A 24,893-nucleotide genomic window follows, 5' to 3' on the forward strand; every position below is an offset into this window, starting at 1 on the left:
AGGAAAGCAAATTAGGCCAGGAATCACTGGGCATGGCACAGGTACATGCTTATATCTGGAATATAAAGTTCTGGTTGCCCTGTTAAGGTCATCTATGGCCATGGCAGGGGGTGGAATAAGATGAACTTTAAGGTCTCTTCCAACCCAAACTGTTCTGTGTGTTCTCTGATTCTATTTGATGCCACAACAGAAAAAGAAAAGGCAGAGAAAAGAAAAATCCCAAGGGAAGAAGTTTCCTCGTGAGAAGAAGCTAAACAGAGTCAAGTTCCTCCAGTTTGGGGAAGAAATGGCTGATGGTTAATATGATAAATGCTTATTACAAATAATTGGAAAATAAGAGGACAATTGTCCTTGGTTTTTTATGATTTAATAATCAAAGACACTGGCTGGAATGATAATGTGATCCAATGCAGCAGTGGGAAGCACTGCTCGCTCAGCACAGCTCAGTTCAGGATTCACTGATTTTTACATCAGACAAAAGTAAAAATGGCTTTAAAAGGTGTATGTTTGACAAATCCATGGAAAATTAGTCTGCTACAAATTATGGAAACTCAGGAAGCCTCTTAAAACTACTGACTTCCAGAAGCTGGAAGCTACTAGAATGAAACAATTCCATATACATTAGAAAAGTCTTTTTTCTTTAACTACTACTATTGACCAGAACCATGACACAAACTGAGCCTAAGCCTTGGTCCAAGTCAGCATCCTGTGAAAACACTGAATTCACACAGATATAGGGGAAGAGATGCTAGAAAACTCTTCCAATGCTAAGAAAACCAGTGACTGAAGGGGACTGGAACCACCATAAATCAAGTAGGGAATTTTGGGAAAAATCATGGTGTTTTCCCCTCTTTAAAACAGGGACTAATAATTATCCCCCTGTGATCCTGGATTTTTAAATTATTACCATTTACGGAAAGGAAATGATAAACATTTATCAGTCTCCCAACAGCCTTCAAGTGATGAACTTGTGATTTAAAATTTAAAACATGCAAAGAGCATTTTTAAATTAAGATGATGGGTGGCAAATGTTGAAGGACCAAAAATAAGTCAGGATTTGGTAAAAACCTGAGGTTATTTAGAAGGATTCATTCATTTATAACAAGGGTCTGGTAAATTTTAGGGCCTCTCAGAAATCTTTGTCATGGTACAAATACAGAGCCCTAAAATCTGGGGTTTAGGCACTTTGATAGTATTTAGATGAACTTTGTGGTTTAAAGTTTATTAGAGTTTAGGTGCATCTATGAAAAACAGAATTTCTGGGTTTAACAGCTAAGGGATGTTAAATGGTCATCAGGAAAACTTGCCATTTAATCTGCTTTGCTGCTGATGACTAATTACACCTCATAGAGAGCCCAGATTACTGAGAAATGTCATTTCTAAGGCCTCTCAACAAAGATCTTTAAATTTTAATAACCCATTTATTTCTCTTTTCAAAGTATCCTGGTTAATGCACAGAAGAAAAACATAGTTCAGGAGTCTACATCACGCTCCACCTCAGTGTTCCAGTCCTGTCTGCCTGACAGGGAATCTTCTGGGCTTGGCAGTGGTTTCTAAATATTTTATGGCAGTCACAGAGCAGCTTCTCATCACTGAGAGGCAGAAAAGTTGGTCCCACCAAATTTGCTGGTGCTGACCTACCAAAAGGGTCTCAATCCCCACCAGGAGCAGGGCAGCTGGGGATGCCAGCTCTGCCAGGGATCTGCTGCACTGGGCCAGAGCCAAGTGTGCCAGGGACTCATTCCAGGACACTCAGCTGCTGTTCCACTCCAGCAGCAGCCTCTGCAGAGGGAGAACTCCCAGATTCTCCCAGAAAAGGCAGGGAAAAGTGATCCAGCCCAGCTGTGGGGTAGCACAGAAATATCTCCTCTAAAAAGCAGCAGTGAACTGGTTCCAAACCCTGGAGGTTTGGCCAACACTGGGAAAACTGGGAAGGGGATTCAACACCTGTCAGGAAGGGTCACCAACTTTAGGGTAGGTGAGGGCTCAGAGTGTGGGAAAGGGTATTCTTTTGCTAAGAGGATTTAAAAAAGAAGTTGCTGTCAAGGGTTAAAAATAACCAAGAGAAAGAGAGAACAGGCAAGAATTAAAATGCAAAAGCAAACAAACAAAAAAAAAAAACCAGATAATATGTAAAGAATCCAAATAGTGGCACACTCTTGCAGAACAATATGGAATGGGCCAATTAAAGGTCAAAGCTTAGTAAATCAAATCCTTTCCCCCTACCCTTCACCCTTTGCCTGCCAGTGTCTGAGGGGTGATCCTGAGAAGCTCCTGAAAGGCTCTCCCACAGAGCAGAGGGAGCTCAGGAACTTCCAGGAGGGTGCTCAGAATCCTGCTGGGAAAGGCTGGCACAAGGAATTCTGAAGGCTCCTGGGCAGGGCTCCCTCCTGCTCATGTCTGGGGCTGGGTCAGCAGCTCACAGCAGGGGTGGCCCTGGCTAGAACAGGGCCCTTCATGCAGAGAGAAATCAGAGGTGCAGGAGGTGCCCAGTTTTTCAGGGATAATTGTTGGTGCCTGACACACAGGACTGTGAAAGACCTGTCCACCCCTTCCTGAGGAACGGGAACTCAGAGTGACAGGGAAGGAGAGCGTGGGTATGGCAGGGCTCTGGCTGAGGTGAGCCCTCATGTCCTGCCGTGTCTCAGACATTGTGTGTGGTGTGAGGGGTGTAACTTGCTTGTTTGGAGCAGATCCTCCAGGGGTGGAGAGGTGGCAGGGGTGCCCCTGGCTATAACAGGGCCTTTCATGCAGAAAGAAATCAGAGGTGCAGGAGGTGCCCAGTTTTTCAGGGATAACTGTTGGTGCCTGACACACAGGACTGTGAAAAACCTGTCCATCCCTTCCTGAGGGAGGGGAATTCAGAGCGACAGGGAAGGAGAGCGTGGGTATGGCAGGGCTCTGGCTGAGGTGAGGCTCTCCTCAGACATCGTGTGTGGTGTGAGGGGTGTAACTTGCTTGTTTGGAGCAGATCCTCCTGTCTTCTTCTACCTTCTCTGCTTCTCTGCCTCCCTCGGAACACCGTCCCTCCTCCTCCCCGTTGCGTACTTGCCAAGTGTCCTGTTGTGAGGCAACAAATCCACGTGGGTCAATACTGGGCATTGTCACCCTCTCCCCATCACAGTGACACAAAAGCCAAACAAAACAAGATTTTCAAGAGGCAAAAGGGTTTTTTTAGGTATTTGAGTTCTCCCTGTTTGGGCCATGAGGCTCCAGTGCTCACCTGCTCCGAGTAGTCGTTGCCGTCCACGTCGTCGCTGTTGGAGTGACCTCCTGGACTCTGTACATCTATTCCATGGCTCTCCAGGATTGCTGCTTCTTCGAAAAAAGCAAATGGATCCCTCATTTATCTGATGCATTGGAGAAGTTAAAGTAACTCGGGGGTTTTTTTCCCTTTTTCAGGAAGTTAGAATAACTGGAGGAACAGGGTTAGTTCTTAGCACCTTTCTCTTCACTCTCCAATATTGGGGAATATAGCACAGGTACAAACACTGGTTTGCCTGAAATCCTTCCCTGCCAACTACCAGACCTGTCTGGGAGTAAAAATCCCTGCATTCCAGCCCATCCTAACAGAAATCAGTGTAATTTCTGAGGTATTGGGGTGACAAAGGCATTCCCTGTAAATCTTCCCCCATAGTTTGGACTGGCAGGACTCAAGGGGCTGAGGAATGGCTGAAAATAGATGGGAGAAATTTCTGAAAGCACTTCAGGGATTTGGAAACACAAAAATCCATCTTCCAGTAGGATCCATATATCTAAAGCTCCCCTTGATTCTTTCTGATCTCTTTTCAAACCTCCTCTCCAAACAGTAAGTTTGCTTTATTCCCCCATTCCTTTGAGAAGCCATTTTTACTTGTAGAAAAATAAATTCAGGTAAACTTCAGTAACATGTTAAATGGTGTAATAAGAGGGCATTTTTCTTATTCAGAAATAAGGCAGAACAGTGGAACATTTAAAATAATTAAAAATACTGGAAATATGCAGATACGGATGTCTGTTCACCCAAGTGTTGCAAAAGTAATTCTGCATAATATCTAAGTAAGGGCATCAAACTTTTTATGAATGGCAGGAGTTTGTTGAATCCACAAAATAAAAAAATCACTGAGGTGACTTATTCTCCTTAGAATATCTTATCCACACCAGAGGGTCTCCTTCCTACAAGTTCAGAGTCACTTTTGATTTCCCCACAATCAGCTAAGAACCCACAGGGTTACCTCTGAAGTGACTTTTATTTTTTCCTGATTATTAAAAATTACAAAAAATTTGGCTTTTTTCCAGCCACTTGCCCCTGGGCAAAACCTTGGAATGCTGTCAGGGGCAGAGGTATAACCAGGATAAAAACCACACAAAGTTTGTGAACCTGCCAACATCTTTATCTCCTTTATTTACAATTTGGAGGTTTCGTTTCAGATTTGAGTTTGGATACTCAAAGGAGGGAAATGCAACTCTCCTTCCACCTATAAAATCCTCACTTTGCTTTTTAAAGCTGCTCTTCCAGTAAAACTTTGTAACTGCATCACTTTTTCCTGCACTGATGACAGAATTCTACAAATTACACGTATTTCACAAAAAAAATCTGGAACAGCAAGGGACTCATTTTCATAATTCCTCCACATTTCTCCCTGTGCTGTCAGCACCTCTGGTGTTTTCACTAATTTATTCTTACGTAATTGCCACCTCTCCTGAGCAAACCCCAAGCCCTGCAGGCAGGCTCTGTGATACATTACCAATATTGGCTCTTCTCTTGATCTCCTTCCTCCTGTTGGCAAACCAGTTGTACACTTTGAGGGAGGTAACTCGCTCCAAATCCGACAACTTTTTTCCTAGGAAAGCAACAGGAGGGAAAAATAATAGTTCAGTGGTGTTAAAATAATATTTCAGTGGTGTTACTCAGTGGGTTCCAGAGAAGCTGTGGCTGCCACATCCCTGGGAAGTGTCCAGGAACAGGTTGGACAAGGCTTGGAGCAACCTGGGATAGTGGAGGTGTCCCTGTCCCTGTTCTGGGATTGGAATTTTAGATGAGCTTTGAGGTCCCTGCTCACCCAAACAATTCTGGGATTCTATGGGATAAACCCCTGAAACACAAACAGCACTGGCAAGTTATTATAACTGAGAAAAAACTGAACTTTATCTGGATGACATTCCAGTGTCTAGGTGCTGTGGCACTAACTGCCAGATATCTTCTTTTCTTCTGTTGTTTAAAAATCTGAATTACAGGAGTTTGCAGCTTTAACCAACTCAATCCAGAGCCATGGGAGAATGAAAGGCTGCTTTTCCAGTGTGAGCACAAAACTGAGAATCCAAAAACTGAAATTCCTTCCACAAACCCCATCCCTGGGGCTCCTTCTCTTACTCATGAGGGTACAGTTCACTGTTTTATAACAGCAGCAAAATGAATGAAGAGGTTTTGTGTCACCCTTGCAATCTGCTTTCCTTTCTCTCAGCACCCATCACACCTTCCCAGCTGTACCAGGACACTCGGGATCTTTTGGGAGAACGGGGGTGGATGCTGGAAACTGGATTTTTACATTTAAACCAACAAAATATTCCCAAAAACCAGAAGGCAGTTGTAGAAAACTATGCCTTTATCTGGTCATCAGCATAAATAAGGGAAGACTGGAGGGATTCAATATTCCAAGGACATCCTGGAAACCTCTTCAGTTGCTCTTGACCCTATATAAAATATTCCCCACATCTGCATCCTCAGACCTCTGCAGGCTACACAGGGTTGAGCCCCCCCTGCTTCTGACTCCTTTCCAAAGTTTATTTATTCAGCATACAAAACACCCATGTAATTGCAGCAATCTGCACACTTAAATAAGTTAGGAGAGAGATGAGACAAGTGAAAGAAAGAAAACTCTGGAAATTGATAGCTTGGCTGCTGCCTAATGCTTTGCATCAGCAGCACTGGCAGTATTTTACTGCTCCCTGACATGGCCTTGCAGCACTTTGTTCCAAGTTGCTCCACAAACCAGCAGCACAGCCAGGAATCAAATCCTCAGCTCTCTGGTCCTCTTACCTGATGGATTTTTCAGGGAAAATTTCAGCAGGTATTAGGGAAAAAGTACTTTGCCATGAGAGTGCTCAACATTGTGGAACAGGGGCCTGGAGATGGGAAAATCTCTGGTTTTGGAGGTGCTGAAACTGAACAATCCCATCAGATGAACTCCAGAGGTCACTTCCATTCTAACCTGTCTGACCCTGAGCTATTCTGTGACAGTCCCAGCTCTCCACAACTCCCTGAAAGGATAAAAAGGTGGGGATCCATCTTTTCTCCCAGGGAACAGGGACAGGACGAGAGGAAATGTCCCTCAATGACCTCAAGCTGCACCAAGGATGCTCAGGTTGGATATTGGGAATAATTCCTGTCTGGAAAGGGCTGTCCAGCCCTGCCACAGCTGCCCAGGGGCAAGGGTGGAGTCCCCATCCCTAGAGGAATTTAAAATTCCTGTGGCACTTGAGGACATGGATCAGTGGTGGCCTTGGTTGGACTCAATGATCCCAGAGGCTTTTCCACCCTAAATAATTTTGTGATTCCATGTGCATGACTCACACTTTAGTTGCCTTCTCATTAATTTTTATTCTGGTTGTAAGAAATCTAAAAATATCCAAAACACAAGTTCTGAAATCTATGTAAATGTTTGGTTAGCAAAACTAAGCAAAGGCAGGTGCATCCACTAACACTACACTGAATATTCATGCTCCTCTCCTAAGTATAATTTCTCCAGAAACAGGGAAAATGCAACTTGTTGACCTAAAGATAAGGTCCTGCATTCACACCCAGGTTCTAATCTGAGATCCATGTCTGGAAGCTGTAAAATACTGAAAATAGGAGAGCTGAGCTCCTTCCTCCTCCAAAAACCTGAATTATCAGTCAAAGGTTGATGACCTTGGGGATCTTTTCCAACCCAAATGATTCTGTGATTCTGCAAGCATCAGTCTCAGAACTGAAGATGCTGAAATCTCTTTGTTTTTGGGAAGGACCCCCCAGCAGCTCCTCACCTGGTTTTTGTATAACTGCATTACAGGCGTTGGCAATTTCTTCTCTCTTTGCCTCGTCGGGATATTGATTCTCATTGAAGTAACTGCAAAAGGGGAAAAAAAAAAAAATCAGTTTTTTTCTTAAGAAATCAGAGCATGAAGGTTCCAAAGCAGCTCTACTAAAAGGTGTCAGCTGCTGATTTATGCATCATTCCTCCAAAGGTACCACAGCAAATTTTATGGTAAAGTAACACCAGCCTGCACTTATGTCCACATGGAATGAAGGAAACTTCCCAAATCCCTCAGATAAATGAGCATGATCTCAGAATTTAGAATATTGTACTAGGACACCCAAAAATGTAGACAATTCCATGGATATCAGAGTTAAGATTGTCAAGTGAAGCATCATCTCCAAGACACCACAGGCCTTTGACTTTACTATCATTTATTTATTATTTATCCCCTGACACACTCTCAGCTTAGGCAGAAGGAGCTGTTTAACATTTATTTTGATATATTTGTTAATATATACACATCCATGCATGCTTTTAATATCTGTACTATGCAAAACCCCACAAATACTGCAGAGATAGACGTGGTGTGGAGATGCCATGAAATTACACAGGATGATTTCTACAGTCAGATTGTTTTTTTAAAAACACAATTCAAAATTCTTCAATCTTCCTCAGAACGACACATTGAGTACAGCACGTTTCTAACACTATTTTTTCTGGAATAATTGTGATTTTATTGTACTTTATATGCAGTAAACATCCCATAAAAGTTAAAACTGTTTCCTCTTTTACCTCATTGAACCGTTCTGCAAATTTTAATGAACTGATTTACATTCCACAGAGCTTATCAGATCTGCATTAAAACCAACAAAAAGTCCTGTTTTCTTCAATGGACTCTGCTAATCACACCACAAGCAGGGACTACCACTGTTTTTTTCTGTAGATTATCTATAATATATAATCCTAGGATTTCTTTTATCAGCTTTGATCAGCAGCAGGCCCGGCTGTTGGACAGCTGCTCTGGATTTGAAAAGAAGATATTTATTTCCTTAACTATAGATCATTTGGTAATAGGAGATTCAGGCATATTGAGGCAATTATTATTTTCCATTATTCATCCAGGGGATTGGCCCCAGTTACTTTCTATGGAAATCCAGATTCTGTTCCATACAGGAACTGTTTCTGTCCAAACTTTGAACACTCAGGTTGAATTTTAGGTGCCACTACCTCATCCCCCTGCTCACAGAGTCATTTACAGTCACAGCTATGCCCAAAATTGGGTCCTATTTCAAAGCTGCTGCTCAGTGAGTAACAGAAATCTCACATGAGCTCAGAGAGTTGCACCATTTGTGTATTTCCAGGTGATCTGCTGGGAGAGAGCAAATGGAACCACAGCAATAGCCCAGTCTTCCCCAAATGAAGGGCAGCTCTGCCTTAAACTTCAGTTCAAGTGTTGGAAAAGTTGGGAATTTGTCAAATTAGAGCAAACTAATTGCTGGAATTAAGGTGATTGAGGAATCAAAGGAGGAGTTCCCTGACACAGGCCTGGTGGTTTTGTTCAGCTTTATGAGAATTTAGAATGAACATCAGGCCCTCTGGACATGGTAATTTTTCAAGTGTATTCTCCCCTCTTCCATGTCTATCCCCTTTGTGTGATTCCAGCCTTTGAAGTGATGTGTGTGTCCATCTCAACCTGTAAATTTCAGGTTGAATTTAAGGTGCCACTACCTCATCCCCCTGCTCACAGAGTCATTTACAGTCACAGCTATGCCCAAAATTGGGTCCTATTTCAAAGCTGCTGCTCAGTCAGTAGGAGAAATCTCACATGAGCTCAGAGAGTTGCACCATTTGTGTATTTCCAGGTGATCTCCTAGAAAAGAGCAAATGGAGCCACAGCAATAGCCCAGTCTTCCCCAAATGAAGGGCAGCTCTGCCTTAAACTTCAGTTCAAGTGTTGGAAAAGTTGGGAATTTGTCAAATTAGAGCAAACTAATTGCTGGAATTAAGGTGACTGAAGAATCAAAGGAGGAGTTCCCTGACACAGGCCTGGTGTCTTTGTTCGGCTTTATGAGAATTTAAAATGAACATCAGGCCCTCTGGACATGGTAATTTTTCAAGTGTATTCTCCCCTCTTCCATCCCCTTTGTGTGATTCCAGCCTTTGAAGTGATGTGTGTGTCCATCTCAACCTGTAAATTTCTCTTCAAAGGGGTTGCAGGGTTCTGGACAATGGTGCATTTCTGGGGAATGGAGAGCTTGGAAAACAGAGCAGAAAATGCTTTTCCCAGTAGTTAGTGATGGAAGCAGGAGCTCAGGATGCCAGTTCAGCAGCCCCATGACAATATTTCACTCTCCCACCTACAGAGCACTGCCCTCTGCCCAGAGCCAGGAATCATTTCCTCTTCTGAGCACCCTGAGATAAAGGAACATCAAGAGACCACAGCTGAAAAATGCTGCTCTGTTATTTACATGAACATATTGCCTGCCCTGGAGTCCTAAACAGCACCACATGCACGAAAAAACAACATTCATGGAAGAAATTACAAAATACATAAAATTATCAATCAGGGTGACCTTGAAGTGCCCATTCTTGTTAATTCAAGAAACTGAGACACTAATTAAAGCAGCAAAGACAACACCAGAGCCACCAGTGACCCTTTTCTTGTCACTTAACACTGTCCCTTTCCCAAGACACAGCCGGGCTTTTGCTGCCTCCAACAAATAAAAATATTTTCTACCAACAACAAAACTTCAGCCCATGCTTACATTTCTCTGGGACAACAGGAAATCTCCCTGTGATGGAGCAAACTTCCAGAACTGGACAAGGAATGAGACATCCCTTCTAGCAAATGAGGGAGTTTTGTGTATTCCAATCATTTCTGTGATTCAGAAACTGCTAAAGCAGTAATTCTTATCTCTAAACATTTTACAACTAAGTTATAAATAATTAATTTGCCTGACATTTCTCATCAGTCTGAAACATTTTCTTTAAATTCAAACAGGAATTTCGGATCTTTTCATGTAAAATGTCTAAAAATTTCTACAGGAAAAGTGATTCTCACTAGGAAATGTGAAATTCTTCTCACCCTAAATCTCAATTTATGAAAAAGCATCAAAAATCTCAGTGAGTTCTCACACAGCTGTCCTGGTCCTTTTTGTGGGGATCCCAAAGCCAAGTGGGCACCAGCTGGAAGGGGAACTAGTGGAGCAATTAAAACTCTGTTTCTGCAGCTGGCAGTAATTTGAGAACCTGCCTCTCCTCCCCCTGCTGGACTATTCCTTATCCTCATTAATGATGGGACTTCTCCTTCCCCCACACTTTCATAAACTTGGCCAATCCTCAAATTGTGCGCCCCAAAACTGAATCTTCTCCTCAGCACTCAATCCCAGGACGGTGTGAAGTGAAAAGGACCTGAAAGGTAACTCAGTTCCAACATCCTGCCATGGGCAGGGACACCTGACACCATCCCAGGTTGCTCCAACCCAATCTTGGACATGTCCAGGGATCCAGGGGCAGCCACAGCTTCTCTGGGCAGCCTGTGCCAGGGGAACACTCTCCCAGGGAAGAATTTCTCCCCAAAATCCAACCTAAATCTACTCTCCTTCAGCTTAAAGCCATTCTTGAGGCCATAGTGTTCCTCTCCATGACCACACTGTGCTTTTAGTGGCAAGCTGCTTTATCAGAGCTCATACCCTGAAAGGAAAAGGTCTCACAGCTCCAGGAAACCCAAAATATCCAACCCTAATTGCTGATTTTCCTCCTCAGCATCCAAATCTTCTGTGCATAAACCCTGCATACCAGCACATCACATTTCATCCCCATCCCATCAAGGTCTTGTGACAAAGCACATTTTAAACCTCCCCCCATGTGGCACTTGAGGATCTTGGCTTAGTGGTGAACACAATGCTGGTTGATGATCTTAAAGGTCTTTTTCACCCCTCATGACACCTTGGTTATATGATTCTATGATTCCTGAGAAGATGATGAGAATAATTAAGTTTCCAAGATAAGAAAGCCACGAAAAAAAATTCAAGACTTCATCACTGACTATTTTGTCTGCTCATGTAGAAGTTGTGAAAACACTGTGATTTTTTTGGACTACAGTTCTTCTTGCAGTAAATTAATTATTCTGCCTCTAGTTCTGTTTCTTATCAGCCAGGTACACAGGGAAAGAATGCAAGATGTCTGAAATTCCCTTCACAGCCACAAACCTGTGCACAGTCTGAAAAGTTTCTGAAAGCTACAGATGAAAAATATGAAGCCATATGAACTTAAAAGGAAGGGAAAAAAAAGAAAAGGAGCAGGCACAAGTAACTCCTGCAAAGGCACACTGCTTTCTAGACAAAGGGCAGCTGTCAGCTGAATACCTTCCATGAAGAAACCAAATGATCTCTTTTGTAGAAAATGACAGTGGAGGATTAAAATGAAAAGTGGCCAAATAATTTACATGAGATGAGAATCCATATGATGGTAAAGGATGTAGATATCCTTGAAGCCGTTTCATTTCAATAACACTGAAGCCTAGAAAAATTGCAGATTCAGAGAAACCCTCTTTCTTTCAGGGATAATGTGCTTAGGACAATGATGGAGAGGGAATCCATCTCAGCCCAGGGCTCTGTAATGGAAGGAGAAGTCTCCCCCCAGCTCTGTACCAAGGTGCCCCTCTCTGAATTCCTGCAATAGCTGCCAATCTTTTTTTTTTTTTTTTTCCCTTTCTGTTCTCGAGGCTGAGATATCAGATGCATTAAGCAATGCCTCAGTAGTGCTCCTGATAATCCACAGTGGAAGTTTTGTTGCTTCCTATCAGCTTTGCAGCTGCCAGGGAAGTGTCTGAAATGACAACCACGGAAGGATGGGCGGGGTTGGTGCTTTTCCAGATAAGGAAAGAGATAAAACCCGCCAAAACTGATCAAAAGACCCCAAGTTGAGGAAATGCTTAGTTTACAGCAGGATCTAAGGGTTAAAACTTCCAAGTGTGGGAGTGGAGAGGCTCAAAGGTGTTGCAGGGAACAACTGACAGTGCTGCTGCAGCTGAGTCACTCTCAGGTGAGGTCACTCAGGTATGGGGACACAGATCACCCTCTCTTAAGGATCAGTGACCTTGCAATTAATGGGAGGTAAGAATACACAGATGGATATTCACTGAAGAACAGCAGACGTGCTGCAATCCCTCAATTCATTTCTTTCTGTTTGCATCCCTGGGTTCCGCCTTCCACCCCTGTGAGAGCTTCACCTGCAAGTGAAATATCCTGGCACTCTTTTGGGGCTCCAACTCCTCTCTTGGAGACCAAGAGGTCACAGAAGGGTTTGGGCTGGAGGCAATTATAACACCCTCTATAATTCCCACCCTCTTCCATGGGTTCCCACAACCTTCCACTACCCCAGGTTGCTCCAAGCCCTGTCCAACCTGGCCTTGGACACTTCCAGGAATGGGAGATTCATCTTCCCCAAAACTCAGGCTGCAGTCCAGCTTAACACAATTTAATCACAGAGCAAAGGGAACGATCCCATCCTCTCCTTCATTCCCTTTCTGCAGGAATGCTTTGTGCCCAGCTGCCTCCCTGGTCCAGCTCCCCACGCGTGCCAAGAGCAGCGGTTGTGCAGCCAAGGGAGGCGGGAGGACACGGCTGAAAAGGCAGCTGGGCCCAGCTCCTTCCCAAAGATCCTCTCCCAAGGGATGCTGAAAGCAAAGCCAGAGCCACAGGCTGGGCCACCAGCCCAGAGAGGGATGGAAAAGCAGAACTGTCCAGCTCCCACCCCTGTGGACGAACAGAAGCTTGTACTGTCCCCAGGGATGGAGCTCCCTGCCAAACTCTCTGGTGTCTCAAAATACACGAGGTGAAAGCTGCTCCTTTGGCTCTGATAAGATGCCTGTAATTTCAGCTCCATATCTGGTTTCCCTGCCATGAGTTCCTCTGCTTTCCACTGACAAGGTACAGAAAACACTCCAACGCAGTTACCTATTTATCTCTCATTAGTGCATTTATCACCCCAGTATCACCCAGCAGCCAGAGGTCACTGTTCCAGCCTTTGTGGCTTGTAGCACAACTATTATTCAGGCTGTCAAATCAATGGAAATATTTCTGAAGTCAGTCTGTCATCTGTGCCTGAGATCTTATCTCAGCGTGGCATGAGACAGACTGTCAGAGGAGTGACATTCAGAGCATAATCTCATCAGAAAGTGTAATGACTGGTTTATTTCCCAGTAAATACTGGCCAAGAATATCACTAATGCCACTCTCAGTGAGGTCAGCAGATGACACCACCAGTTTTATCTCCTGATATTTCTACTGATTCCCTAGTAACGACATGGGTGTCAACTAAACCCATGATATAAAGTCATTTTTATTTCTGACAGCAAAATTAAAGCTCAAAGATATCCCCTCCACAGATAAACTCTGATGGGGCTGAGAACTTCCCCCAGTACTGCAAAACATAACCAGGCAAGGATGGGAAGCGCAGTTCTCTGGATGAACTTCAGTTGAGGCATCAGCTCAACCAGACCTAAGCAGCAAAAAAAATTTAAGGAAAAAAAACCACTGACAAACACGATGGCTGCAGCTCTCTGCTGTTTTTTGCACAGCACCATCATTTAGCCAATGGATTCCACAGCTCCATGGAATTACAGGAATGGAGAAACCACTGCAGGACTGTAGCTTGACTTCTCCTACAGCACTGACAAGAGGTCTCTCAGAAATTCTGGAAGCCCAGATCATCTGTCCAACCTACACACATATCCTGTCACACCATAAAAAAATTGGGGATTCATCCAATGCAGAATCTACCATAACTTTATATCACCTTTGGAAACAAACTGTAAAAATCCTCATTTTTAAAAGTCTCTCTCATTCCCCACCTGACCTTTCAGGCCCAGGGTTTGGCCACGCTCTGTCCAGGGACAGCACAGCTTTTAAGCCTCTCACTCTAAGAAATGTTTCATTCTTGGATTTCTTTTCATTGCAAGTGCAAATCTAGAGGAGAGATCTCACCAGCACTAGATCACTTAGAGCACCAGACAGAGAGAAACTGAAATTATTTCACAGCTCAGGACGTGTCTGCATACATAAATTCCAGAGCCATGTCAGCACACATTAAAAACCCTCACACAACAGAGCTGACTCTCAATTCTGGCTTTACAAGTCGCTGTCTAAACTCCAAGAGAGGCATTTCACTGATGTTTCCTAGCAGGAATCTCCTCTGCCACATAGATTAAAATGCCAAAAATACACCTTGCACGGGAGTGGGTAAAGCTGGATGACCTTCAAAGCTGACAGAACAACGAGGTTCTCATTCTTTCAACATCACTTTCTCAGAATTTTGACAGTGGTCTCAAGGACCACAATCCTATCAAGCTATTCATATTATCCTAAAATTTGTTTAGAAACAGAATTAATTGATAATAGCTCTGAAAGCCTTGTACTTGCAAAAGATAATCTGTGCCTCCTAATCTCTAGCACCCTACTGTTGAGATAATTAACAATTGAAAAAAAGAATAGTTAAGACATCCGAGGTGGCGATTTACTCTTCCTTCTAATTGGATTTGGTGATAAGAGCATTTCTGAAATTACACAACAGGCCTCTCCTGAATGGCAAGATTTGGAGTTTGCAGCAATTTGAAACACACACAGGTACTTTTTGCTTAAGGCACCTTGAAGACACTGACAGCTGAGGTTTTGAATATCCTTTAACTTATCCTTAAACTTACTGGCACCACCAGACTCTCAAAGCCAACACAGTTCACTAAATTGTTCATAAAATAAAAGTGGACATTTTTGAAGCCAGCAAGTAACCAACACATCGAGACAAGATAAAGTGAGAATTGTCCTGCTGGTTTGTGCAAGCAAACAGCATCTTCAAAGCTCTTCCTAACAAGGCATCTAAGCATGAATAACAGGATCTCTTGTTCTCTTTTATTTACTTGAAATATTTAAATGGAGACCTCCATGCTGCAGGGATATTTATGTGCATTAAATCCGCTGGACTTTGTGAGTGATAAACAAAACCTTTCTGCAAACAACTGTGAAATAAACATCTCATCTTCAATTTTTTAACGTGCGACGGGGCAAGAGTTATTTATTTCAGTTGTATTTTGGATTATCTGGTCCTCACAAGCAAAGGGTCAAGCCCATGGGTGAAACATCTCCAAGGAGGGATGAGTTCCTGCAGGAATCATTCCTGGCCCACCCACAGGGAAGGGCTGTTCTGCTGCTGCTGACCCACAATTCCAACCAGACAAACTCTAATCAGCACCGAGGGTTTTACACACACCACTCACAGGACAACAGAGGATTCCAAGGCTTTATATGGCAACATAAATTAATAGCAAAACTTGAGTTTTTACATTGCTCAGAACATCTTTGTTTGCTCTCTGGAACAAAATATTCCACTCAGCAGAGCCAGAGCTTGGTTTTCAGCTCATCTGGTTGGGTATTCCTAGAACAGCCTATCCCTGCCTCAAAACTCTGCTTTAGTGGGATGCTCAGCCCTGGATGTGTCACAGACACGTTTTATGAAAATTCCTTTCCTTAGGATTTTTTCTCCTGAGAAGCTGGGAGGCCTCAGAAACAAAATGTAAACAATAATTAAATGTAAACAATGATTATCTGCTGCTGTGGAATGCAACAGGTGCATCTGTGATTGGCCCATGTGGTTGTTTCTAATTAATGGCCAATCACAGCCCAGCTGTCTCAGACTCTTGGTCAGACACAAGCTTTTGTTATCATTCTTTTTCTATTCTTAGCCAGCCTTCTGATGAAATCCTTTCTTCCATTCTTTTGGTATATTTTAATATAATATATACCATAAAATAATAAATCAGCCTTCTAAACATGGAGTCAACATTCTGGTCTCTTCTCTCATCCCGGGACCCCTGTGAGCACCACCAACCACACTGGATGTGTGTAAACAACGTCAGGTGAGCACCAAGGTCCCTCAGGTTCTCCTCACCTCAGCCTCAGTAAGGTTTTAGTTCTTCTGGATGGGAATCTTGGAGCCTCCCTTTGTCCCAGGCCTCCAGGAGAGGAAAAACACTAATAATGAAATTTGGGGTTGATCTTAGTATAAACTGACAGCTCCCAACATCACCACCAGCATTTTCCCTCAAAAATCCACAAGTTTTTATTCTCAGTTTCAGACCACACTTGGTTCAGCTCAGCAGAGCCTCCAGTTGCTGCTGCATTTTCAGAAAATAAAAATTAATTCAGCTAAATGAAAGGATCCTCCAGGACTCCACAGACAAGGCCAATTCCTGCAGCACCTGAAGTTATCCTACACCTGGATATCCAGCACCTAAAGTTAAAATAAAATCTGACTTTGGCCTCTATACATATAATTTTCCTAACACCCAGTATCTCCAAGATTTGGGCCAAAATTGTCATCCCATTAAGTGTTGTACAGCCAGGTAGCAGAAAATGTATTTAATTTTTAAATATCAATCTGTTCTGTACCTTGCACCTAAATACAACACAAGAGATGGACAGAAGCAAAGGAAAATGAGAAATAATGAATGAACCCAGTAATGCCAGTGGATCAAACTACTACAGTGCCAAGACAAACTTGAGGAGGTTCTTCGTAGACAACACAGCAAAAAAGAAGATTTAAGGGACATTTTAAGCCATCAGGGAATTCTGGGGTCTTTAAAGAATATTTCTCAAACCTGGCAGCAGCAACATCTTTTTCTTTATTTGCTAAAGATTGTTCACTGACCATTCACCATCCAGAGGGAAAGAGCTGCATTTATTATCCAACATTTTTTACTATTTTCTTTTTTTTTTTGCCTACAGGATAGCAAATAATTATCTTGTAAATAATAAGCACTAAAGACTCAAAAGATTATTTCATTTACCAACATCCATCATGTTTCATATTTCAAGAGCACTTTTTATACCCAGATCACCAAATCCTTTAAAAGTATTCCGAAATTGTCTTTTTTCACCTTACTCTTTAATATCATTACAAGAATTTACAGGTAGAAGAACAGCAAAGTTAGAAGATACAGAGCCAAGAAACCAGATTAAATCAATCCACAGCTCTTCACTCCAAGATTTGTGCTCCTTGCCCTAAGCCATGGTTTTTGCCATGTGCTTCCTCTTAAATGTCACTGTCACCCTCACTCAGATCAGCCGAGTTTCCTGGGGACAATCCTTTAAACAGTGCTGGTGGTAAAGCTCCAAAAACAACTGAGGAATTGTTGACCAGAAACTAATTATTTTTAGCATTTTTGGACTTTTAGTAAAGTATTCGATAAAGTGACAAATGGGAAATTATTAATGATTTTGGAAAAGACAAAGATTATAATTACTATAAGAATTCTTATTTCGTATTTTTATAAGATCTCATTATCATTATGAGATGGGGTAGAAAGGAAACATCTAACTAAGAAGAGGCTGAAAAAATTAAAATAATGGCACTGAAGCCAACAATCAGGATACTCCTCAAGTATCATCTTTGGAGCATCTCAAAAACAAAACCCATTAATGATCCTGACAGAAAGTCTGCACATGGTGATGAATCTGCTGAGACCAAAGTCAGAAGCCACATCAATACATGGAATTGAAGCACCATAAAAAGTAATAGAGAATCCTAAGGGCAAGAACCAAACAGAAATTTAACCGTGCAGCAGCCAAGGTCACCCACTTTGGGAACAACAACTTCACAGGCACAAAAAGATCATCAGCTGGGAAGATCAGCTCTTGTGAAGTCACTGTGACCAAAAGATACAATGCAACAAAAGCACCAAAAAGGCCAAGCCTGACATAGATGGGGATGCTGCTATTCCCTATCCAGAGAGAAAAACATTATAAAAGGAACTTCTTTGCTGCTGACAGAGTTCCTCACACACAGCAAAGCATTCAAAATGAATTAAAACTTATGTGTGTTCCAAAGAAAAATCAAACAAATAAGAAAGCTGGGTTATCCTCCTGGATAAAAAAAAAAAAAAAACCCAAAAAAACCACCCAAAAGAATAAAAAAATAATGCAGGATGTGGTAATGACTTTTGTGGCTAAAGCCCATATGGTTCTTTGATAGAACATTTTTTCAGGTGCTCCATTTCAACATTTTTAAAGTGCTCCACAGTCTGACCAAGAGCCCATAAATACATGATGCAACAACTTCAGAGTCTGACTTTGGAATTTTCCTCCCTCACTTCTGGTAATGACTCAATGACTCTCTTTATTACTTGTGTAAAGACCTCCCATCTGTTAGTCCATGGCAGGGAATTTCCTCTGGCTCAGGGAGGTAGGGCTGGACTCTGCTCAGAGCTGAGCTGCAGTGAGAGTCAGCAGGAAGGCTCTGCACAGCTCTGGAAAGCAGGAATGGGCAAATCCTATTGTCTGGGATTAAATTTAAATGAAATTAAAATTATAAACCCAGTCTGGGCTGGGTGGTGCTCCTGGATCCTCCCTGCTGACAGGAGCAGCAAAGCCCTGGCTGCAGCAAAGCAGAGTGACAAGGTGCCAGCCTGGTCCGAATTCCTTCTGAACACTCCCCACACCATTCAGGAATTTAATTCTGTCATTCACTTTTGGGTTTTTGTGGTTGAAATGACCCCCAAGGTATTAGAAAGTTGGGGGTTTTTTTCAGCTTTGGGACTGAAGAAGCCAAGATTTGTTGGTTTTGCTTTTCAGGGTTGTTTATTTTTTCTTATTTATTACAATCTTTCTTTAACTTGTTGAGATTTGTTTAGCAGGTTGGGTTGTGGCACAGCCACTGCCCTTGGGGTGGTGTTAATTTTTTATACTATGAATTATGTGTACTTTATTTATAATAATTTTCCAATATTTATTACTTATGGTAGACAGTTTGTCTTTATTTTAAACTAATTAAAAAGTGTCACCATCTTAGCAGAAGAAGGAGGACAAGAAGGAGAAGAACAGGACACGCTCACATTCTTTTATTTTGTTTTTTGAACTTCCATTCTAAAACTTTAAAATTTTATTTTTTCACTTTGTGACAAATTAACTATTATTTTACTCAAATTTTTGTGGCTTGTAAATTTTCACACAAAGTTGGTAATTTTTTCTATGGACCAAAATCGAAGGCACAGGTGTTTTTGACTTTGTGCCAAGGTCTTTGAGTTCTTTGCTAGGGTTTCAAATCACTCAGGGTAGTTAGAGGAATGTCCTGGGTTCACTTCAGGGGGTTTGTTCCATTACACAGGGGTTGGATGAATCCTGCTGGGAGGGGAAACTCTTCCCTCAGCTTGGAGCTGTTCTGGACAGCCCAAACATTAAGAACAACCACATAAAATACAGCCTGAACTTGCCAGGGCCCACTTCACACAGTCTGTGTGACAAGTTTGTCATGGCTTTCCCTGCCTCCAGAATCCACGTTAGAATACCTGAGAAAAGAACAATTTAGCTGACTAATACAAGCTTTTTGTTCCCAATTCCTTCTATGTCCTTTAAACAGGATAATCACAGGAAAAACAACACCATGAAGGACTGAGGCAAATCAAGAAAGCTCCAAGAGACAGAAATCACAGCACCAAGCCTCTATTTTTACACTGTCCTTACAGCAGGCAGCATCTAGAGGTCTCAACATGATTGTAAAGAGCAAGAGGTTCTGTGTATGAACGCAGCACAAGCCCTTGACTCACACAAGTTGTGCCCTAGAACGACTGGCATTAACAGTTACAGTAAATAAAGTTCTGCAAGGAGAATTATTTATACTGGATACAAATAAAGCTGGTATTTTTGAAATTCACAGCAATTAACACTCCCACGACTGAACTTCATTTGTTATCTTGGCATTGAGCAAAGCACTGCACGTGGAAAAGAACAAATTCTAACTCTTCATGTACATGACCAGGTCTAAATCAGTGGTAGTTCTTCAGGAAAGAATATTCCAAGATGAGACACTCTCAGTCAATACACAAAAGTGATCAGCAAAAAAAAAAACAGTTGTTAGGCTGGAGGTCAGAGAACAACAGGACTTGGATTCAGCTGGAATATTTACCCTGGAAATATGGAAATCAGCTCTGCTTGGGTCCCCACTCACCTGCCCCAGGTCACCAGAAATTGAATGTAAGAATAGAAAAGGTCCAGAGAAGAGTGACAATTAATATTATTAGAGGCAAGGGAAGCCTTGGTGTCTGGGAAGAGATAAGAGAGTGACTGTTAAGTTCAGAGAGGAGATAAACGAGCAGCACATTGATAGCAGCACATACACAGAATGATCCTGGATAAATGCAATGTTCTGCCTTATTCTTTCTCATGATACTCATGCCAAAGGGACCTTTGACTTTTTAAACACATTTTAGCATTTAAAATGAAACTAGGTATAATTAGTTCTCCAGAAGTACCCTGAAGACCTTAGCAGGATTTAGAAGGAATTACATATTTATGTGAATAATAAGAACGCCCAGAGCTGCAATAACAGGATTAAAAATACAGGATAGGAGATAAGAGCTTTTGTCCACAGCCACATGGCTGCTGGCCAGGTGTGAGCCAGGCACAGGATGGAGAGCAGAGGTAGAAAGAATGATAAACACCACAACCATCATCAGCTGGGATGAGATCCTGCTTGTCACCTTCATGAGCAGGGGGACAGAACACTGAGGATCGCAACTGCAGCAGAGTATCTGGACCAGAGGAGAGTTCTCATTTCTAAAATGTGGGTTTGCTGCAGCAGCCAGAGCTGTTACAGACCAGACTGACAAAGTTGCATTTTCTAAATGTTGATTTCAGTTATTCTGACCTTGGCAGACACGAGAATTTTATCTGAGGTCTGCTGCAAGGAGCTGCCCCTCCCACAGATCATCTTTTATTATTTTTTAAAAAAGAGAGAGAACACAAAGGATACAAAAAAGCACCTGAGCTCTCTAGAAAGCAAAATAACTCATTAGGTGCTGGATCCCTGAAGAAACCAGAGTCTGGTGAGGCTTTGGACAGACATCCTTGCATTCTATTTTACTGCCTGCAATCTGCCAAACAACTGGGATTTGCTTACAGCTGATTAGAATAGGAAGCTTGTATATTATGCATGTCTGAGAGGGAACAGAGCTTGATCTAATGCAAAATAAGGCAGATCCTGTGTGCCAAGCAGAAAATGGCTGCTCTTGCATTTTATGAAGACACAGAGCAATGACCCTGAGCCAAACCACTTGAACCTTCACACAGCCACATGATCCTGCCTGTGTCTGAATGGTGAAGTGAACTTTGCTGGGTGCCTTTGCAAAGTGCCTTCTCTCAGATCTCGAAGCATTTCAGGAGCACAAACAGCAAAGATCCTAAAAAAACCCCATTCCCTGCATCTCAAAGGATTTAATGAAGTTGAATCTCCCCCTGGAAGTTGCTGACTAACAAACACCTTATGACAGGATTGAAAGAGCTGGAAAAAATATAAAGAAATCACCTGATGTTTCTCTCTGCATTAAGATCAAGTATCTCAGAGCCATCCTGACAGATTTCAGCTGATTTGCTGCTGAGAAATGTTCTGTAGCTGCTGTAGATAACCTGCTTAGTGCTGTGCCATTCCTGAAGTCAGGAAGTTTTTCCTAATGCCAAGAATTAGAGGTAACCCAAGAATTAGAGGCTTTTGGCACTTTTCCCTTGGCTTGACTCATCTCCTAAGCTGGTAGTGGATATTTTACAGCTCAGAACAACCAGTCCCCAAAAGGTTCAAGGACACCTGAGGGTCACAGGGACAGCAGAGATAATTCCCAGCAAACCCAGGAAAGACGAGCAGCATTCCCGAGCCAACCCGTGGCCATGGTTATATTGATGAGAAGCTGCTGTTCTGTTTCTAACAATGTAGCAGCCTAATGGAAGGGGCCAAAGGACATTACTTCCTGCTCTGCTGTCAGCTTGGAAAGGGAGAAACGCAATGAATCCCAAACTTAAATCTCCTCCAAAGCCTTGCACAGGAAACTTAGATCCCCTATGGGGCCGGTATTAAGGTTCTGCTGGAAGACATAACTAAGAGTAATGGGATGAAATTAACTAAGAAAATTTCCTAACTGAATTTCAGGAGCTAATAGAGCTCTCGTGGTCCCCAGGGAAGCCGTGGAAGCCCCGGCGCTCAGGAGAGCTGCAGTAAAAGCGCTTTCACAGTCGGAAGGATTTCTAATAAGGCACGTCAGGCCTCATCTCACTGGGGGCCAGGACCATGCCCAGGGCACTGCCTCAGGATCAGGGTGGGATGTGCCTCTTCCAGGAGGGAAAATCTCCCAGCACAGTGATGGGAATGCAGCAGTGACTGGTCTCGGCATGGACATGACCTTCCTCAGCTTTGGAAGGGAAACAAAACCACAAATGGTTAAATCAGACAGAGCTGGGCAGTGATGCCACTGTAATCATGGAATTACAGAATGGTTTGACTTGGAAAGGGACCTGAAATTTCATCTTGTTACAATTCTGACACCTTCCACTATCCCAGGGTGCTCCAAACCCAGTCCAGCCTGGCCTTGGACACTCCCCAGCTTCTCTGGGCACCCTGTGCCAGGGCCTCACCACCCTCACAGCCAGGAATTCCTTCCCAATATCCCATCCATCCCTGCCCTCTGGCAGTGGGAAGCCATTCCCTGTGTCCTGTCCCTGCATTCCTTGTCCCCAGTCCCTCTCCAGCTCTCCTGGAGCCCCTTTAGGTGTTCCAAGCTTTGCCTAGATTCTTCTCCAGGCTGGAAAGCCCTAATTCTCTCAGAGGAAAGGTGCTCCATCCCTCTAATCCTCATGGACCTAACACTTTCCTGTACCTTGAAAAATCAAAGGACCCCTCTGCCATGATTCCAGTACAACCATGCCTGTAAAGAAACCAGGAACTCACCCAACACAAACCAAACAAAATCAGAACAAAACCAAGCAGATCAAACAACTCCAAACTGATGGAATCATCATCTTTTTGTTAAACTTGCCCTTCCTGGTGCTCCCAGCTGTGCATTCCTGTCCTTTGCCCCAGCACAGCAAGCCAAAACAATTCAGGAAAACGCAGGGGGAAATAAAAAGGATTTATTTTTCCTGAGGCAGGCTGAATTGGCTGCTATTTCCATCAGACAAGAAACATCTCTGGCACAGCCCAGCGTGGCAGGAGCAGGGAAACTGAGGAGGAGGAACTGAGAAGGGTGGCGAGGCAGGGTAACACCTAAGGATGAGCTGGTGACAAAATGTTAATTCAGCTCAGCTGCAGCACGAAACTGTACCCCCCTATCTTGGGAAATCTACACCCATTTCTCTTCTGAATAAAGCCAAGCGAAAACACCTGACTCTCTTTTGCCACCTATGAAACAGGGATGATGGGGATCTATAGCATCTCAGTCTTATTTAATCTAAATGCACCTTTACAAATGAAGCTTCAGAAGCACAGACAAGTGTTAAAATAAAAATCCAGAGCCATAAAATCAAACCAAATAACCCTCAACCAGAAAGCAAAGCCCCTGCTCCCTAGACAAACTGAAATACGTTCAACTGATGAATTATTCATTTTTGTTTAGGGCAGAATTTACAGTTATTTTAATTTAATCTTTTGATAAAGCATATACTTAAAAAACAACACTCAACTCCCCCCCCTCAGTCTTTAACAGCCCCAATGAAAAGTGCCTTAAAATGGGTATAAAATCACTGATTCTGCTGCCAATCTTAGTTATTTTTTTGCCTGAAAAAGAAGATAAACCTCAACTCCAGCTTCCAAGAAGAAAAGCATAAATCACTGTGGGTAAAAAATAATAATAATAAAAAAATAGACTGACAAGACAACACAGCTTCATTAAAAAAAGAGAAAGCCCTAAGGGAAATTTTCAATTTCATACTTCTAATGAGAGGGGTTGAAAAGAAGAAGCAAAGCAGAGAAAAGAAAAAAAAACAAAAAAAACAACACAACATTATCTGTGGGACAAGACGTAACAAAAAAAAGAACACGAAAGTGAACCAGAAAGAAGCTTTCAAGTTTAACCTCAGGTTTGCACAGAAAGGACTCCTGCAGTCTTAGCTGTGCTCCCAAAGGAGGGCAAAGCCACACAACAACCTCGACACACTCAAAACTCAGCATATTCCACGAGCAGGAGGCTCCAGAAGAGAACAGGTCAAGGTTGGCATCAGTAGCACTGCAGTTGTCTGAACCACACCTAGTCTGCAGTTAAATATAGAACTTTACTTTCTGGAACCACTGCTCCTCTTAACCTTCAGAACATAAATATTCAGGGAGATATCTACAGAAAAATAAAAAGTAAAGGGATGAAGAGACCCGAATCTATTGTCCAAAAAAATCTCCGAGCAGGGATTAATAAACTACCCTGGGAGGATTCCAAAAAAGCAGTAAAGGCTGGAGAATTGAATTACAGAAACCACAAGCAGCATCCTGGAAGTCCAGTATAAACCAATTAGTTCATTTAATACACATACCCTGTACTCAGACCCTCAGGTACATCAGACATTTCAGGATATGGCCCTAACTCTAATCTTCATTCTATCAGGTTGGCACCAATATAATAATTAATTGAACTGGAATTTTTTTTTTGTTGAGTTAAATATTTTTTTAAAAAAGAGAAACTGCCCTTCAACCCTCACCCTTCTCATCAGTTCATGGATGAAATCCTGACTGGTGCTTGGTCCTAAGAAAGAAATCCCTCAAAATTTTGCAATCACTTTCAGATTCTTCCCTTGAAGTGCTCTCAGCTGGCTTGACACATGAACTCTCAGCAGCTATGATTTTTACTGACTGAATCCAAGACAAAAGCAAAAGCAGGGGGCACAATTAAGTGATGGAGCAGGTCAACACCCCCATCTTCAGCCAAAAAATATTTATACAGCATCACAGAAGCATTTCAGAGGGAAGGGGGAGTTTTGCAGAGATTCCACTCAGGTCTGGATTCCACCCTCTTATCTAAAGGCATTAAACTAAGGCATCAAAGTTAGTTCTAATTGCAGGAGGCAGCCAGAGAGGACAGAGAGCACAGAGCTCTCC

At 42.6% G+C, this 24,893-nt stretch overlaps 1 protein-coding gene across 12 annotated transcripts in view; it reads right to left on the reverse strand.

Annotated features, from left to right (window-relative positions):
• The window catches only part of HMBOX1 (homeobox containing 1), a 123,401-nt gene that overhangs the window by 15,436 nt on the left and 83,072 nt on the right, over window positions 1–24,893 (reverse strand). For 7 of the 12 annotated variants that reach the window (XM_064709955.1, XM_064709957.1, XM_064709960.1 and 4 more), the window contains 4 exons: window positions 7,003–7,085; window positions 4,728–4,823; window positions 3,224–3,318; window positions 2,959–3,060 (listed from right to left, as the gene is read on the reverse strand). In XM_064709955.1, the coding sequence (XP_064566025.1) occupies window positions 2,959–3,060; window positions 3,224–3,318; window positions 4,728–4,823; window positions 7,003–7,085 (376 nt within the window). The remainder of the gene's footprint in view (window positions 1–2,958; window positions 3,061–3,223; window positions 3,319–4,727; window positions 4,824–7,002; window positions 7,086–24,893) is intronic. The other 5 variants (XM_064709967.1, XM_064709963.1, XM_064709966.1 and 2 more) reach the window with 5 other exon arrangements.

Source organism: Zonotrichia leucophrys, chromosome 3 (genome assembly GCF_028769735.1).
Source record: "Zonotrichia leucophrys gambelii isolate GWCS_2022_RI chromosome 3, RI_Zleu_2.0, whole genome shotgun sequence".
NCBI lineage: Eukaryota > Metazoa > Chordata > Aves > Passeriformes > Passerellidae > Zonotrichia > Zonotrichia leucophrys.